The 14,410-nt window shown below is 30.5% G+C and overlaps 4 protein-coding genes across 4 annotated transcripts in view; 2 read left to right on the plus strand and 2 right to left on the minus strand.

Annotated features, from left to right (window-relative positions):
* LOC108570558 overlaps window positions 1-4,583 on the plus strand; it is a 23,723-nt gene extending 19,140 nt beyond the window's left edge. Inside the window, exons 2-3 of the mRNA XM_017932433.1 lie at window positions 3,097-3,431; window positions 4,135-4,583. Of these exons, the coding sequence (XP_017787922.1) occupies window positions 3,119-3,431; window positions 4,135-4,454 (633 nt within the window). The 5' untranslated portion in view covers window positions 3,097-3,118 and the 3' untranslated portion in view covers window positions 4,455-4,583. The remainder of the gene's footprint in view (window positions 1-3,096; window positions 3,432-4,134) is intronic.
* Window positions 4,584-9,588: 5,005 nt separating this feature from the next.
* On the minus strand, window positions 9,589-12,341 carry LOC108570550 (golgin-84). The gene is made up of 8 exons (XM_017932426.1): window positions 12,281-12,341; window positions 11,892-12,126; window positions 11,272-11,705; window positions 10,749-11,199; window positions 10,456-10,660; window positions 10,140-10,379; window positions 9,834-10,055; window positions 9,589-9,686 (listed from the first exon to the last, which is right to left on the minus strand). The coding sequence occupies exons 2-8, from the start codon at window positions 12,035-12,037 to the stop codon at window positions 9,627-9,629; spliced, it is 1,758 nt and encodes a 585-aa protein (XP_017787915.1). The 5' UTR covers window positions 12,038-12,126; window positions 12,281-12,341; the 3' UTR covers window positions 9,589-9,626.
* Window positions 12,342-12,807: 466 nt separating this feature from the next.
* LOC108570544 (ATP synthase subunit b, mitochondrial) lies at window positions 12,808-14,148 on the minus strand. Its single transcript, XM_017932418.1, is given in 3 exon segments — window positions 12,808-13,420; window positions 13,524-13,685; window positions 14,054-14,148. Coding segments are annotated over 3 exon segments (717 nt in total). The 5' UTR covers window positions 14,082-14,148; the 3' UTR covers window positions 12,808-12,893.
* The window catches only part of LOC108570510 (delta(3,5)-Delta(2,4)-dienoyl-CoA isomerase, mitochondrial), a 2,793-nt gene continuing 2,516 nt past the window's right edge, over window positions 14,134-14,410 (plus strand). Inside the window, exon 1 of the mRNA XM_017932382.1 lies at window positions 14,134-14,138. Coding sequence (XP_017787871.1) covers window positions 14,134-14,138 — 5 coding nt within the window. The remainder of the gene's footprint in view (window positions 14,139-14,410) is intronic.

The following is a 14,410-nucleotide window of genomic DNA, read 5'->3' on the forward strand; positions in this document are numbered from 1 at the left end:
TGTATATATTGGGTTGGAAGAAAAGTTCGTACATTTATGAAACCACCTGGTGGACACCCAGTTCATCGCCCAGAAAGATGCCAAGTTCTGTCAGGACGAAATCACGAAACTGCTTCAAAGATGACGAAAGATAGTAGAACAAAATTGCATAGTATGGTTGAATAATATCCAAATATCTAAACATTGTCTTTGAATTTCACTTAAAAAACGCCTACAAACTGTCGTTCCAACCCAGTACATTACATTTCATATTTTATAAACAATCATTTTTAATTATTTTAAGAAAGCGTTTAAACTCGAGCAAAAAAGTTGCAGATGATAGTACCTACTACACAGTAAAAGAAAACTTTATTTCACAAACTTGCTTATCAATCATTTCGATCTCATTGATTATCCCAGTATTGAGGATAGATTCATTTTTCAAATTAACTGACGTACTGTGGACGATTTATCCCCTTTTTTCTAATCGACAGTTGGGAAATGAGAATTGAAGTGCTCTTTGTTGCGAAAACGACAATAAAAAGAGAAGTTGTTCAAAGTAACACTTTTGTATCGAATGTAAAAAAAAAAAAAACAAAAGACAATAATTATAAAAAATAAACTGCAGTATCGGTTATTTTTGATAATTGCATAATTCGATATATTTCTTCTACCTTTTTCAAGAATTAGAAGAATTACGAATTTAAAATTCCGTTCAAGCGAGAAAATAAAATAATATCGAAAGAAATAAGCATTAGAGAAATTGTCATTAGCGGTTAGAAATAACAGCAAATTCACTCGACTAATTATAACAGCGGCGTGTAAACACGCGCAACGCGATGATCCACGCAATACTTCACTCTTTATCACGTTTACTTGCTGTTTTATTTTCTTTTTTTTTTTATATTTCACATACGTGCACAGGAAGCCCACTATTAAAATACTTCACATCGAGTAGAGTACCGCAGATGTGCACGTGTCTCTGGTGGTCAAGGTGCAAGACACCGGGCTCCGCTCGTGCCAATATTATTAGACATTTATAACAAGTGAAAGTCTCGTCTCCTCGGTCCTTCGTTTATAAATAATTCCCCCGGTTACCAAAGTGAAACGATGTTTCCATGCCAATGATCGACCCGGCGCTAAACTATTCCACGCATAATCTCCTAACGAGTTTATCTCGCTCGAGCCTTGAATTGTTTATTAACGCTGTTACATTAATCTTTCTAGGGAAAAATGTTTCGTATTACAAATACGTATAATTAAAAAGGAACGATGTTCAAGCGCACGACACTGGCTCGATCTTAATGTCAATTGTGTATGAAACGCACAAATCGTGTGTTCGTGTTAAGAGGTTAACAAAAATTGCATTTTACCGATGCAGTTTTGTGATTCAATCACAGACCGTAACTTCGGATCAGGGTCTGAAGCATACTCTAATTGATGTTATCTTACGTTTTCTCTTGAACATATATGTACATATTATAAATATTTCACTGTACAAATGTATATTTCTAGAACTTCAACTTACTAGAGAAGATATTCTTCTCTTAGCTTGCAATTCTTTCTTTACAACTATACGTAGATAATGGAATTACTTGTTCGTTTCTAAAACTGTGATTAACGAAAATCGCGAAAATACTGTACGCTACCATTTATGTTCGATACCGGATCTTATATATTAAAATTGAACTCAGAATTGAAGTAAATCTTTGTTGTTTAAGGTACGTTTGTATTTCTTGCAATTTGTATATTTTTTTACTGCAAATGTGACTGGACATTGTAAGGGATGAGCTAAAAGTATAGAGTAAAAGTAAAGTAAAACTGAAATCGGAATAAAAGTAAAACTTTGTTATTTTAAATATGTTTATATTTATTAAAATTGATGCACTCATAATACAAATGTGACTGGATATTGCAAGGGAAGAGCTAAAAGTCTAATGTGTATAAACTATAAAGTAAAAGTAAAGTAAAACTTTGCTGTTTAAGAAATACTTATATTTATTACAATTGACATAGATTTCATACCGCAAGTGTGACTGGATACTGCCAGGGAAGAGCTAAAAGTCGTTTCTTTTTTTTCTTAACTATCATTGAACGTGCTTCAAATCCCTATTCAAATCTCCAGCTTTAATTTAATAATTCTTCAACGGGTCTATCACGTAAGTCACGTGGATCAATCGTTGACGAAAGCACTTTCACGCAGCAAAGCGCATCGCTGATGCGTATGTGGGTCATCGATTGTTCTCCGTTCGTCAAATTACGCAGATGGCTGGTATCATTACATATCGCTGACAGGGTAATTACCACGGTCGATAGACTCCCGCTTGTGTAGCGTACAAACGTAGTTAACGGAAACGGGCATTCTCATGAATGGATTGATCGCGTCCTCCGTTCATAGAAATCATATTATTCACTGAATAATGATGGAAAAGTTTGAACGTATTCATTGATGACACAGTTGTCGCAAATGTGCAAAAGCTACTTGACAACAAAAAAGAAAAAAAAAAACACGTAATTCTCGTTCTCATTGTTGCGGAAGAATTACAAACAAAAGAATACCGCACTGAACAAGAAGAATAGGTGCTTTTTTGACGAGATAATTTTTTTAGGATTACAGGTGCTTTAAATGTCACTTACGAATAATAAATTTTAGTATATAAGATATAATTTCTGTTTAATTTAAGTTTTTTAGTACTTGTTTAAATGGTCAATTTAAGTTTATTTTCTAAAAACTAGTTCATGTTTAAGTATTATTCTATGGTAAATATAAACGACAAAATTGTATTATTTATTAATGAAACTTAGAAACCTAAAACTTACATATTTGTCAAAATATGCAATCTTTATTATCCTTCCTCCAATGTCATTCAATTATTTAACTTAAAACACTCACTTTCGGTAAAACCACTATCTCCACCAAAGTCCTGTACAAATAAAACTGATTCATCTCTGCAAATGTACAAAGAGAAGAAATTTTATTTAGTATAAAAATACACAAAACCACTGCAATTTTCTTGCTACCTTTCAAGCATCTCGGTAATTCTCAGCCACCGACAATAAAAAGCCTCTTCTATGATTAAAACGACGAGAAATTAAATCCTGCCTTTTTCCCTTCAGCTTGCAGATATCTCGTCGTAAAATGGCTCCGACTGTTTACCTGTCGGAGTTGCCAGCCGTAAGAAAACCCACGATCCCGTGTTCGCGACGAAGACAAAGGGTCCACAATGGGACAGTGGCGAAGCAACAGAGGCTAGAATTAAGGCGACTGGAAACGAGCGCGTCCTCCCGCGACGGAGCATCTCTAACGCCACCGGAAAGCCCTCTTTGGGAACCGGAGTATCCAAATCACTCCTGCGCCCCGACCATTGTTAGCTCTTCCTCTCCGAACATTTCTGCTAGAGTTTCCTCGGATATAGAGGAACACTGGAAGGTGTTTCTAGCGAGACGAAAAGGTGTGGTTTTTGTGTAAATTATGTAGACGAGTTCTAATTTAACACTAAATAGGTTTAGAGGACGCGTTATTTCGAATTTCACGAGGGATATTACAATCCTTTACATTTCTCTCCTACCACTTCTGCTTATTATAAATTTTATATAAATATATAATATCACATATTTTCATTTCTAAGTTAATAGTGTATAATATGCTGTTTTTAAATAAAGTAAGTTGTTTTTTCAAGAAAATGTGCCAAATTTAGCAAACTTAAAAATTAAAAATGTGTAGATATAGGTATATAAGAAATGTCCGTAAACCTGTTGTTAAACATCGAATAAATTTTAACGTAGAAAGAAATTGATTTCATTTCGATGGTTTATCTGAAGAATTACTTGAGATTCTATAATGTGTACCGAAACAATAATTAACACACTTTATGCATTTTATATTATGAAATAACAACGAGTATATAAATTAACTGGTTCCATAGAAACATCGTGAATGAGAATATTTTTTTCATTTCTATTCGTTCATTTCATTTCAAACTATATAAATCGATTAACTCTTATTCTAAAAACTGCTGAAGTTTCATTAATAAAACATCTTTCTCTCGTTTCACTTGTTCTTATAATTGTTACTTTTATATAATTTTATATTCAATTTCCGAAACTCTTTTATCGCCATCGAAATATTCTAGAGGATATTATTCAAATTCGCAGGTCTCCTGGATATCGTTGTGCGTACGATGGCTCTGATCCGACGGAACAACATACTTCAAGAAAGAGTGAATGCTTTACGCGCGGAGACTCGGGACTTTATTCACTCGGTACTGAACAATCCCGAGAACAAGTGTATGCAGCAAAGATTGAACGCGACAGACTGCAAAGATGCGGATGTGTCCTCATCGACGGAGAAAATTGTCGCGAGACCATCGACTCCACTCACCCCGGACTCGACAAATTCCTCGTCGAACGACGTCACGTCGTCGTGCGGTAACAGCGAACATGATTCCGAACAGTCCTGCGACGCTGAATCGTAATGTTCAGAAGTCCGTGTGCAAAGAGGCAGAGGTAACTGAAAAGCGAAGTCGAACGGAACGAAACGTCGATGCAGTTCGAGTCGCTTGATCGTTATTCAAGAGTCGAAGAATCAGGCGATCGCTTCTTGATAGGACAAAATGGAACGAAAGTTTTGCCGATGGTGATAAAAAAGAAGATTGAGATGATCTCTGGATGAAATTGAAATGTTCAATCTCTCAGGATACTGTTTTAAAAGTTTGAAAAAAATTCGTTAACGATTTCAAACGAGCCATTTAAATTATTTGCGAGTTTTCAGTTTTCATTTGAAATTTTTCGATATTACAAATTTCTACAATATTTAAATTCATTAAAGTGAAACATTATTTTCTGTGTTGTTTATGGCCATCGAAGTAATTCTGCGTATTTATTAACTTATAGTAAGTGATATTGTAAAATTTGATTTTCGAATTATTTATTGTATGAATAATAATTTATATGCGAAATGGAAAGAGAGGATAGACGTCAATGGAAAATATTTAATTTCATCCACCGAATCTCACATTTATTAAAAATTCTACTTACTAACGAAGACTACTTATTAGTACAGATTTAAATTTATACGCGAAACTTTAAGAAATAAACTATTTGTAAATCAAGAAGCGATCGTGTAAAATTGTACGTAATGTGCATACATATATTAGAACGAACTCGAAAGAAATTATTTTGTTAGATAAAGATCACCATGTTCTCCGAGAATTTTGACTTATTTTTAAAGTTCGAGCAAGCAAATCGATAGTTTATAGACTCTGCATCGTTTAATGCTTGCATAATAGATATAGAGAAACCTACATTATCGATGAAAACTCTATTATCGACTTTTCCTTTATCTATTCACATTTACTATTTAACTGCAAAGAAACAAAATTTATAATTATAAGAGCCTAAATTGGTTCGAACGTTTACGATAATGACAATGAAAAAGCTTTCAGCCACAGTTTTACTAATTGAAAGAGCTTACAGCTCGACGAAATAACTACTTAAAGGATTGTAAAAAATTTATAACGGTATCAGAACAATGTAACTTGTAACATACTACGACGTAAAATTAAAAGTAAAATTAAATTTTAATATTTTCGACGATCCCCTAAATATTAGAGTATTGCTAAAAAAGACTTTTCCAACGATGATACTGTAGGATTGCTTCGTACTGGGCTTTAAACTCTGAGTTTCAAGCGCGAGGCTTGCTTACTCGAACCTGTATTAGAACTGAAATCGATTAGAATTAGAAAAGAAGAAAAAAATACCCTGCAAAATTGGTGGCTGTGAAAGTTGTATTCGCATGTGTAACTTCGCCTCTTTCTCTCGTTCTGCGATACAACAATTTCTCGCGATTAACAGAATTAGAAGTAGCGTACCATTTTACAACAAAGTGGCAACGTTGTCTGAAAACAATCGAACGTTTTCGATCGACGCATATATTTTTAAGAGATCTACGAACGCATTGTATAGAATTAACTCCTTTCTTTGAGAAATTAATATTCGATTGGAATATATATGACAGTGAAGGAAAAAAAAGGTATTCGCAGATTGATTGTACATTGCAAAATGAACGTTACTTTTGGCCCATTCAAATTAATATTACACGGATGATAATAGGTACAGATGAAAAAGTAGAAGATTGCTATAGCTAATATTATTTTTTTAAAAACTGAGTAATCGAGAAGTGTTTAGGTTAAGAAACACCATAAACATTGATAAAATTAAAAAGAAATATTTCTTATTCTATATTTCGTTTATAAAATAACAAGCACAATCTGAAGATACGAATATACATTAATCGACGTGTTGTATAAATTTCAATCTTTTTCCAAATGCAAAAATCATGATTAAAAAGCAAGAAAAAGCAACGCTTAGCGTACCTTCTTCGAAGAGGTTTGACGAGTAATTTTTAAACAGTGAACCTCTGTGCTTATCGATCGCGAATGATGAGTATATATATGTGTATGTGAATATATACATATGTATAATATGCATATTTTGTAAAATGAACCGAATCTAAAAGCAATGTTGATCCCGTTGATCTGTAAAATAACTTGTGATCGTATGATAATCATAGTATTTTGGGAATATAGTTTACAAAATCTCGTACTGAGTTAAATATATAACATAAATATATATGTGATAATAAATCCTTTCGACTTAGATTCCTTGTTTCAGCGTATTTCATGTATTGTCATAAGCATTATCTTCTCGTCACATTTTCCTATGAAACGTTACCTTTAGTTCTCTCGCTGAAATCTACTTATTAGTATTGTTAAAACAGTAACACGAGAGTATGTAAATTCTGGTTCCTCTTACTTTCCACGCACGGTGATATTCCGTGAATTCTTCGACTATTAGGATGCATTTCGTGAACAATTTGAAAATGTTAAAAATGTTAAAGAATCACAAACAAAATTTATGAGAATATCAGTTCCATCCTCTTCTGTTGATTTTCTTTGATTTTCCCTGAAGCGTGATGGCTATCAATTTTAACCTCTCAAGATGTTCAAAAATGGGTACTTCGTTGAAAGTTCCTTGTTCTTGGTCAAACTTCTTCGCATTTTCTTTCACAATACAGAGCTCTGTTATTTTTGAATTAAACAAGCGAGTACGTTCATCGAGGATGATGTCGTTGAACATGCAATAGTCTTCGAGTTCGAAACAGTTTCCAATGAATCTCGAAACAGGATAAATCCGCTCACTGAGCTTGAACAGGATCAAAACTTCTCGTTAGAGAGCAAGAATAAGAGCCGTAACGACGGCTAAGTTTGCCAGTTAGCGGGTTAGCCTAACTGTTCAAGTAAATACACGTATGTTCTCGTATTCGTTATTCGATAATACGTATTGTACGCTTCCGATTTTGTACATAGACTGCTTCTTCGAACGGAATCGATGAAAATCAATCGCTTAAAAATAACAAGAGGATAGAACAATTTGTAGCAGAAATATCCAGAGTATCCTACCACAGGTGTATTTCTTTGCAGAATATCCAATGTAGACTAAATTCAATTTTTTCTTAAACTCATCTGCAAAGTTTGCTGTCTGCACCTTTTTTCAAATGCAGAATTTTAGAAATTTTTATACATTCAAATGTTCGATAAGTTTATTGAATGAAAAAATATTTTATCAAACTGAATCTGAATGTCGGCTAACAGTTAAACCTAAATACTCCTGTGTATTTCAACATTTCAACCATATTTACAATAGAAAAAAAAAACTTCGTCATAATTTGGTTTATTCTTCTCTATTCGAATTAACTATCAATCATCGCTTGAGCAAATTAATTAATCGCAAAAATCGTGCCTAAGGAATACAAACATGTACACTGTATCCCGGTTATTAGAGCAATATACATAGTTGTAATATATTCTGCTTAAGTATTATTCGAATTATTACACATAAATTCGATCAGCGAACGAATCTTCGTACAGTGTTTCTGAGAAAGCATTTGAAAAAAAATCGTGTATGTCCATAGACGTAAATTGTAATTCTATAGGGTAATGTAAAAATTTTGAATTAGTGTCATCGACAACAATCTAGTAATAATTTCACATCTTTGGACAGAGGCGTGAGACTAAACATTACAGTAATCGACAAAAGAAGCTGTGCATTCTTCTATTAATATTTTGAAATTGTTTAAACAATATAGTAGGTCACGTAAATGCAATAAATAAACCAAGTCATAAAGTAGCTCTAATCATATTTATCAAACGTGTATAAAAAGTTAAATGTACAAATGAATTAATTTGTTTGCACGCCTCTGTTTTTCTCGTAGCATATCAGAAACTTTTTGTTTATTATAGCGTAATTATACGTAGCAGTAAGAATCAACCAAATCAAATGTTAACAATCATAATGAAAAAAATGTAAAGATACTGAATAACGATAATTGGTTAGTAAATACACTTAAGTATTTCCGCTTTTTGTAATGATAAATGTAAAACACATTTAAAACTAAATTCTAAGATTATTAATAAATTATTAGGTATGCATTGGAATGATCTCAACCTCAAAAATTTTTTGGTAAATTATTCTTTTAAATATACTTTACAAAAATATAAGATCGTAACTACGTTCGATTTCATAATATTAACGATGTTAACTTGTACAGAATGGGCCTCTATCCATTTGGTTAAGTAGTTTATTTAAATTGCTATCAATGAAAATTTTATTAATTTACAATTAGCATGCAAAAACTAACTAATAAACTTACAAGTTTAGTGTTAAATTACCGACTTAAATGGCTTTCGTTATTTAAACGTTATTGCTCATTATAATATTCTTAACAATTATTTACAATTATAATAAAATTCTGTCTTTACATGTAACATTACTCGCTTCAACTTAAATAATTAAGTATTTATCTCTTTTTAAGCGTTTGATACTGAAAAATTATAATACAATTAATTATTTATTTATTTATTTCTTTAGGATAAATTGAGTTAGATACATTATATTCATTACCTTTATAGTATTGTATCTATTCTTCTGTATAGTGAAAAAATAAATGGTGATTTGAATAAATAAGTATACTTTATCAATTATTCATTGCAAATGTAGAGATTCTGTCTCATATTAACGACAGTTTTTTACAAAGAGATATACTACATTGACCAACATGGTATACATATGGATACTGCAAACGTTATTGAAACTGTGCTATTTAAATGCAGTCTGTCGCGATTGTTGAATATGCAAAATAGTGCTGAGATTTAGAGTCAGCAATTTGACATTATAAACTAGACAATTTAACGCCATACACTCCAGTTTGATTTTTAACTTTTGAGTCTTGAAAACAATCATTCGTTGAAATTGTTCACAATTGTCCAATCGTTGAACGAAGATCCTGCATTAGTTAATAACTGATAACATTGCAATTATGATATTTTTGCTTTTGTGAAAAATAAAGTGAAAGAAAAGGTTTACATCCTTCCCAAAACAACTCAAATTTAGTGGACCTAACAGTTTGAAAAAATTCGCTTATACATCTAGAAAGTAAATTTTCGTATGTCATATAATGCACCATGTACTGGTTTAAAAAAGAAATATTTAAATGCTACAAATGTAGTTAGTAATTTAACAGTATTGAATATGCACCATTCCAATGTCGTATTTACAAAAAAATTCTACTCCATGTATTGCAAATATTATTAATGTGCTTCTGGAGATTGTGATAGAAGAACTACAAGAACCCAAAATTGAAGTAATGCCTGTAAAAAATTATAATAAACATAAAACTTATGTTTGTAATAATAATAAACATATTTTTTAGAAACATCAAAATATTTCTTCACATAAATACAAATACTTTGAAACATATTAGAAAATATCAATTTAAATTAATATATTATACTTACCATATAAATCAGTACCATAATCCTTGCAAGAGGATATCTTCTTAAAAATACACCTGTACGAATACTAATAGCATCCAATGAAGAATAAGCTCTTTTAACTCTTCTAGTAACTCCAGTATCAAACGGAGTTTCCATAAAAAATGTCGGTACTTGAGCTTTAGCATCGTCTGTATCATTTATACTATTATACGGAACATTACGTCGGCTGTTTCTGAATTCATGCTACAGAAAAGAAAATATAAAATACAGACATTAATAGCTTTCTTATATTCAATGTTATTTAATATTTTAAAAACATTATCTCACTTCTATTTTTTCCAATTGTAACCTTAAAGCGTTTCTTTCAGTTGTTAAACTTTCTAGTGCTTGCTGCTTTGAAACCAGTGTTTGTGTGAGAGATGTTAATCTAGATTCTACTTCACTACTCGGTGTTGATGTTGCAGATAATTGCATCCTAAGCCTAGCAATTTCAGAATTACTTTTTTGTAATTGCGTAGTATAATTACTACGTTGACGAATTAATTCGTCTTTTAATGATCTTATATCCTAAAATAATAATTAGTGTTATTCAATTTCATTACATGCAATAAATAAGAAGTCTGCAAAGAAAATATTAATATACTTCTGAATGTAATCTTGCATCTTCTTCCGCGTCTAATCTTCTACGTCTTTCAGTAGCAAGAATTTCCTGAGTTTGGACATTTGCTTCAGCAGACTTTTGTCTCATTTTTTCCAATTTCACATCTGTATTTATTAATTCTTCACGTACAATTCTTAGTTGCTCAGAAATTTGTTGATTTTCTTCTCTAAGCATATCACGTTCTTGTCTACCATTTGATATAATAGACAATCACAAAAATGAATGAAATATTCGTCCTGTTCAATTAAAAATTTACTATATAGCATTAAATTTACCTTAATTGATTTAATTCCATAATTGTTGTGTCATCCATTCCTGTAGATTCATTACATCTTAATTCTGCTATTAACTTTTCTTTTTCTTGCAATGTCTTTAAAGCTCTAGCTTTATGCTGTTCTAAATCAGATCTAGTAGAATTTAATTCTGATCTACTTCTTTCTAAGGCAGATTGTAATTCTATTACTTGCTTAGATAATTGTACTTTTTCTGTATATAGAGACTGCAATTTTTCATTCAAAACTACAATTTCTTTTTGATGATCTGTTTCTTGTTTTCCTAGTAATACATTTCTTTCTTCTAAATTTCTCTCCACTTCTTTTAAATACTTTTGTATATATTTATTATGAGATGAATTCATCAATCTACTTAATTCCATATTTTCTTGTTTTGTATCATATTCATATTCTTGTTCTATAACATCAGAGTTTTCCTTAATAATATTTTGTCCTAAAAAAAATGTTTAAATTGTTTAAACTTTTTAATCTATATAAATTAAACATATTGATTGTCTATGTTTACCATTATTTAAGGCAATTCCAGAAGTTTGATTTCCTAATTCATTATTTAATGAATTCATTACTTCATTTTTACAAAGAATATCAGTTTTTATATTTACATCATCATGATTAAGATTATCTGAAACATCTACTGATGTATGCATAAGACTGGGACTTGAGTGGCCACTATGAATTGATAACTCTGATACAGAATCTGTAGTATCTGTTGGATGTTCAACCATAAGTGAAGAAGGTGTTGGTGGTGATATTGAAACATCTGCTATATTCTTTTTTGGACTTGAATCAGGTGTATTTAAAAAAGTAAGAAGCTCTTCGTCTCTAGACATTACTGAATTTGTTGACAACAAGGAAAGATTTGATGTTGAAGAAACAAAAGGAAATTCCTTCAATGATTCTGTAGGAGATTTTAAAATTGTACCATCCTGTGTGCTAGCACTGAAATATATCAAATGTATTATTATACTTTAATTAACCAATTTAAACAAAAACTTCACAGAACAATAAACACCATATTATTTTTAAGAAATGTAATATGTCTGTATTATTATACAATTAAGTCTCTTTAATTAAATTAAATTATGCATTAATATTTTCGAATTTTTAGTAGTTAATTTATTTTACCATGGCTCAGAAGGAATCCACGTAACATGTGTCAATTGAGATTGTGGTAATTCATATTTATCTTTATTTAGAACTGCCGCGGTGTTTTTATCTATTTTATTTAATAAATTTTCTGCCTTGTCAGCGAGACCTGACAACCAGGCCATTTTCACGTAAAATAAAACTAAACACTTATTATAAGTTTGATGACGTTTAACACTTATCAAAATACATATCCTCACTACTGTAACATAACCTAAAACAATTTAAAACATACAAGATGGTTCATCAACAAAAATTTCAGATCACTGAGATTCAACAGAAATTCGATATTGTTTCACAATGTCAAAATCAATAAAATATTTTGCGATTGTGTGAAAATGGTGGTTTCTAAATAAAATCTGCACTACCGCAAGATTAGAAGAGTTGGCGAAATAATTGAAACATCCGTTTGTAGACATTCATGACTCCTTTAAACCTTTAGTTATTAAGGTTAGAAAGGAGAAAGGTTACATAATTGCTTATCAATTATGTACTAAATATATTAGTTTATTACATTAATGTAAATAATAAAATAAAATCTTTAAAAATCAATGTTATATAGTTTGCTACAGTTGCATTATGTTATATACTTGAAGTATCCATGATCTTATATAGAATGTTTAATTACACTTCTATTCATTTATAGTTTAAAGTTATTATATTTACATTTCATAAACTAAAACTTGAAAATGTAAAATAAATTATTATAAATCGAACATAGCTAGGAACAAATTATACAAAAAATATTTTATATTTAACTATAATGAAATGAAAAAAATTGTTAATGCATAATTTAATGTTACTTCTTAGTGACATTTATTAATCTTGTAATATTATGTTGATATCATATACAATATGTTAGTGAACAACAGTTCAATTTTAACGCATTTTCGGTACTTTTTTCATAATATTTTTATTACTTTTTACAATAAACTAGCCCGAATCACTAATAATAATTCTATTCTGGTTTAATATGAAACTTTATGCTTTTGCAGAAAGGGATTCAAGATCTTTAACACATTGCAGAAGATTAGATTTCTCTTGTTCTGGTGTAATGGCTTTTAATACATTGCTTGTAATCCATTGAACCATGTGCTTTTGAGCAATTCTGTGTTCTATACTTTGTAACTGGGCATGGTAATCAAGACGTTTCTTAACCTAATAAACTATTGCCAATCGTTCCCTATAATTAGCTTCTAATTGCATTAAAACATTTTGTTTTTTTATATCATAAATCATCAATTGTCCTTCTGTACGCCATTTTTCTTTTTCCATCTCATTAATTCCATTCTGACAACGTGTGATAATTGCTTCTTTATTAGAATTCATCTCTTCCTCAAATTCATCAACTTTTTTATCTAGAAATTTCGCAATCTGCGGTCCATATTTATATTGAACATACATAATAATGAACAGCAAGGAAAGGCCATTATAAAATTCATGTTCCAGAACATAAAATTCTTTGGACACGAGAAATGTTGATACAGATGTCAGAAATACATATGGACCTAAATATAAATGAAAAAGAACATTTTATAAATAATTAAAGTTTATATCTTTCCTTAAAATAGAAAGATAAGTAAATATACATATTATAAATTACCAATTTACCTGTTACACCAGTTTTAGGATAAAAAAATTGAAACCATTCCTGTGGAATAAATCCAAGTTTAACTGGAGGTGCTTCTATGGGACGCTTTGGACGTGGTACATTAGATACTGCTGCAGTTGTCTGAATTCCACAAGTACCTGCAGCCTTCAGTTGAAGAGGGACTATAAAATAAATTACAAGAACAAGAAAATAAAAAAGTTTAAAAAAATTTTCCTGCGTACACTATTGAATTTTAGATATTAACCAGAAAAAGTCAATTACAGCCCACACTGTCAAATATGAATTTTTATTATCATTTTTATGTAACATACTTTTTAATTTATAATTTCAATAATCAAATTCACATGATATATCTTAAAAGCAAAATACTATGAAAGTAACATTACATCGTTACATAATGGTAATAGAATAATCGACATTTAAGTGACAATGACAGAAATATTATGCTGAAAATAAATACAAGTAACGAAATATAAAAACTTTTGCAATGTAATAATTGATATTTATTTTACTTATAATTTTATCCTACCAGTACGAAAACTTAGTCTTGACAACATCCTGTCCTTCGTAGCACCTTACAGATCAGTCTGAGACAGGACATGCAAGTACATGAAGTTAGCTGCACAGTACCTCTAAAGCATTTAATAGATAGTAGGACATATCAATAATTAAACTAGCTATTGATTTCATATAGCGTACTGTTATAAATTGTTGCCATAATATTGTTAATATTCTATGATATATGATTGTTGAAAATTAATTCTAATATGTTCGCTACTAATATATTACAAAATCATACTTCTATATTTTATTGAAAACAACTCTTTATGATACTTATACTAGTTTCAAAATCTTTCAAATTTTCAATTCGAAATGTTTTCCTACT

The sequence above is a fragment of the Habropoda laboriosa genome, unplaced genomic scaffold (assembly GCF_001263275.1).
Source record: "Habropoda laboriosa isolate 0110345459 unplaced genomic scaffold, ASM126327v1 scaffold61, whole genome shotgun sequence".
NCBI lineage: Eukaryota > Metazoa > Arthropoda > Insecta > Hymenoptera > Apidae > Habropoda > Habropoda laboriosa.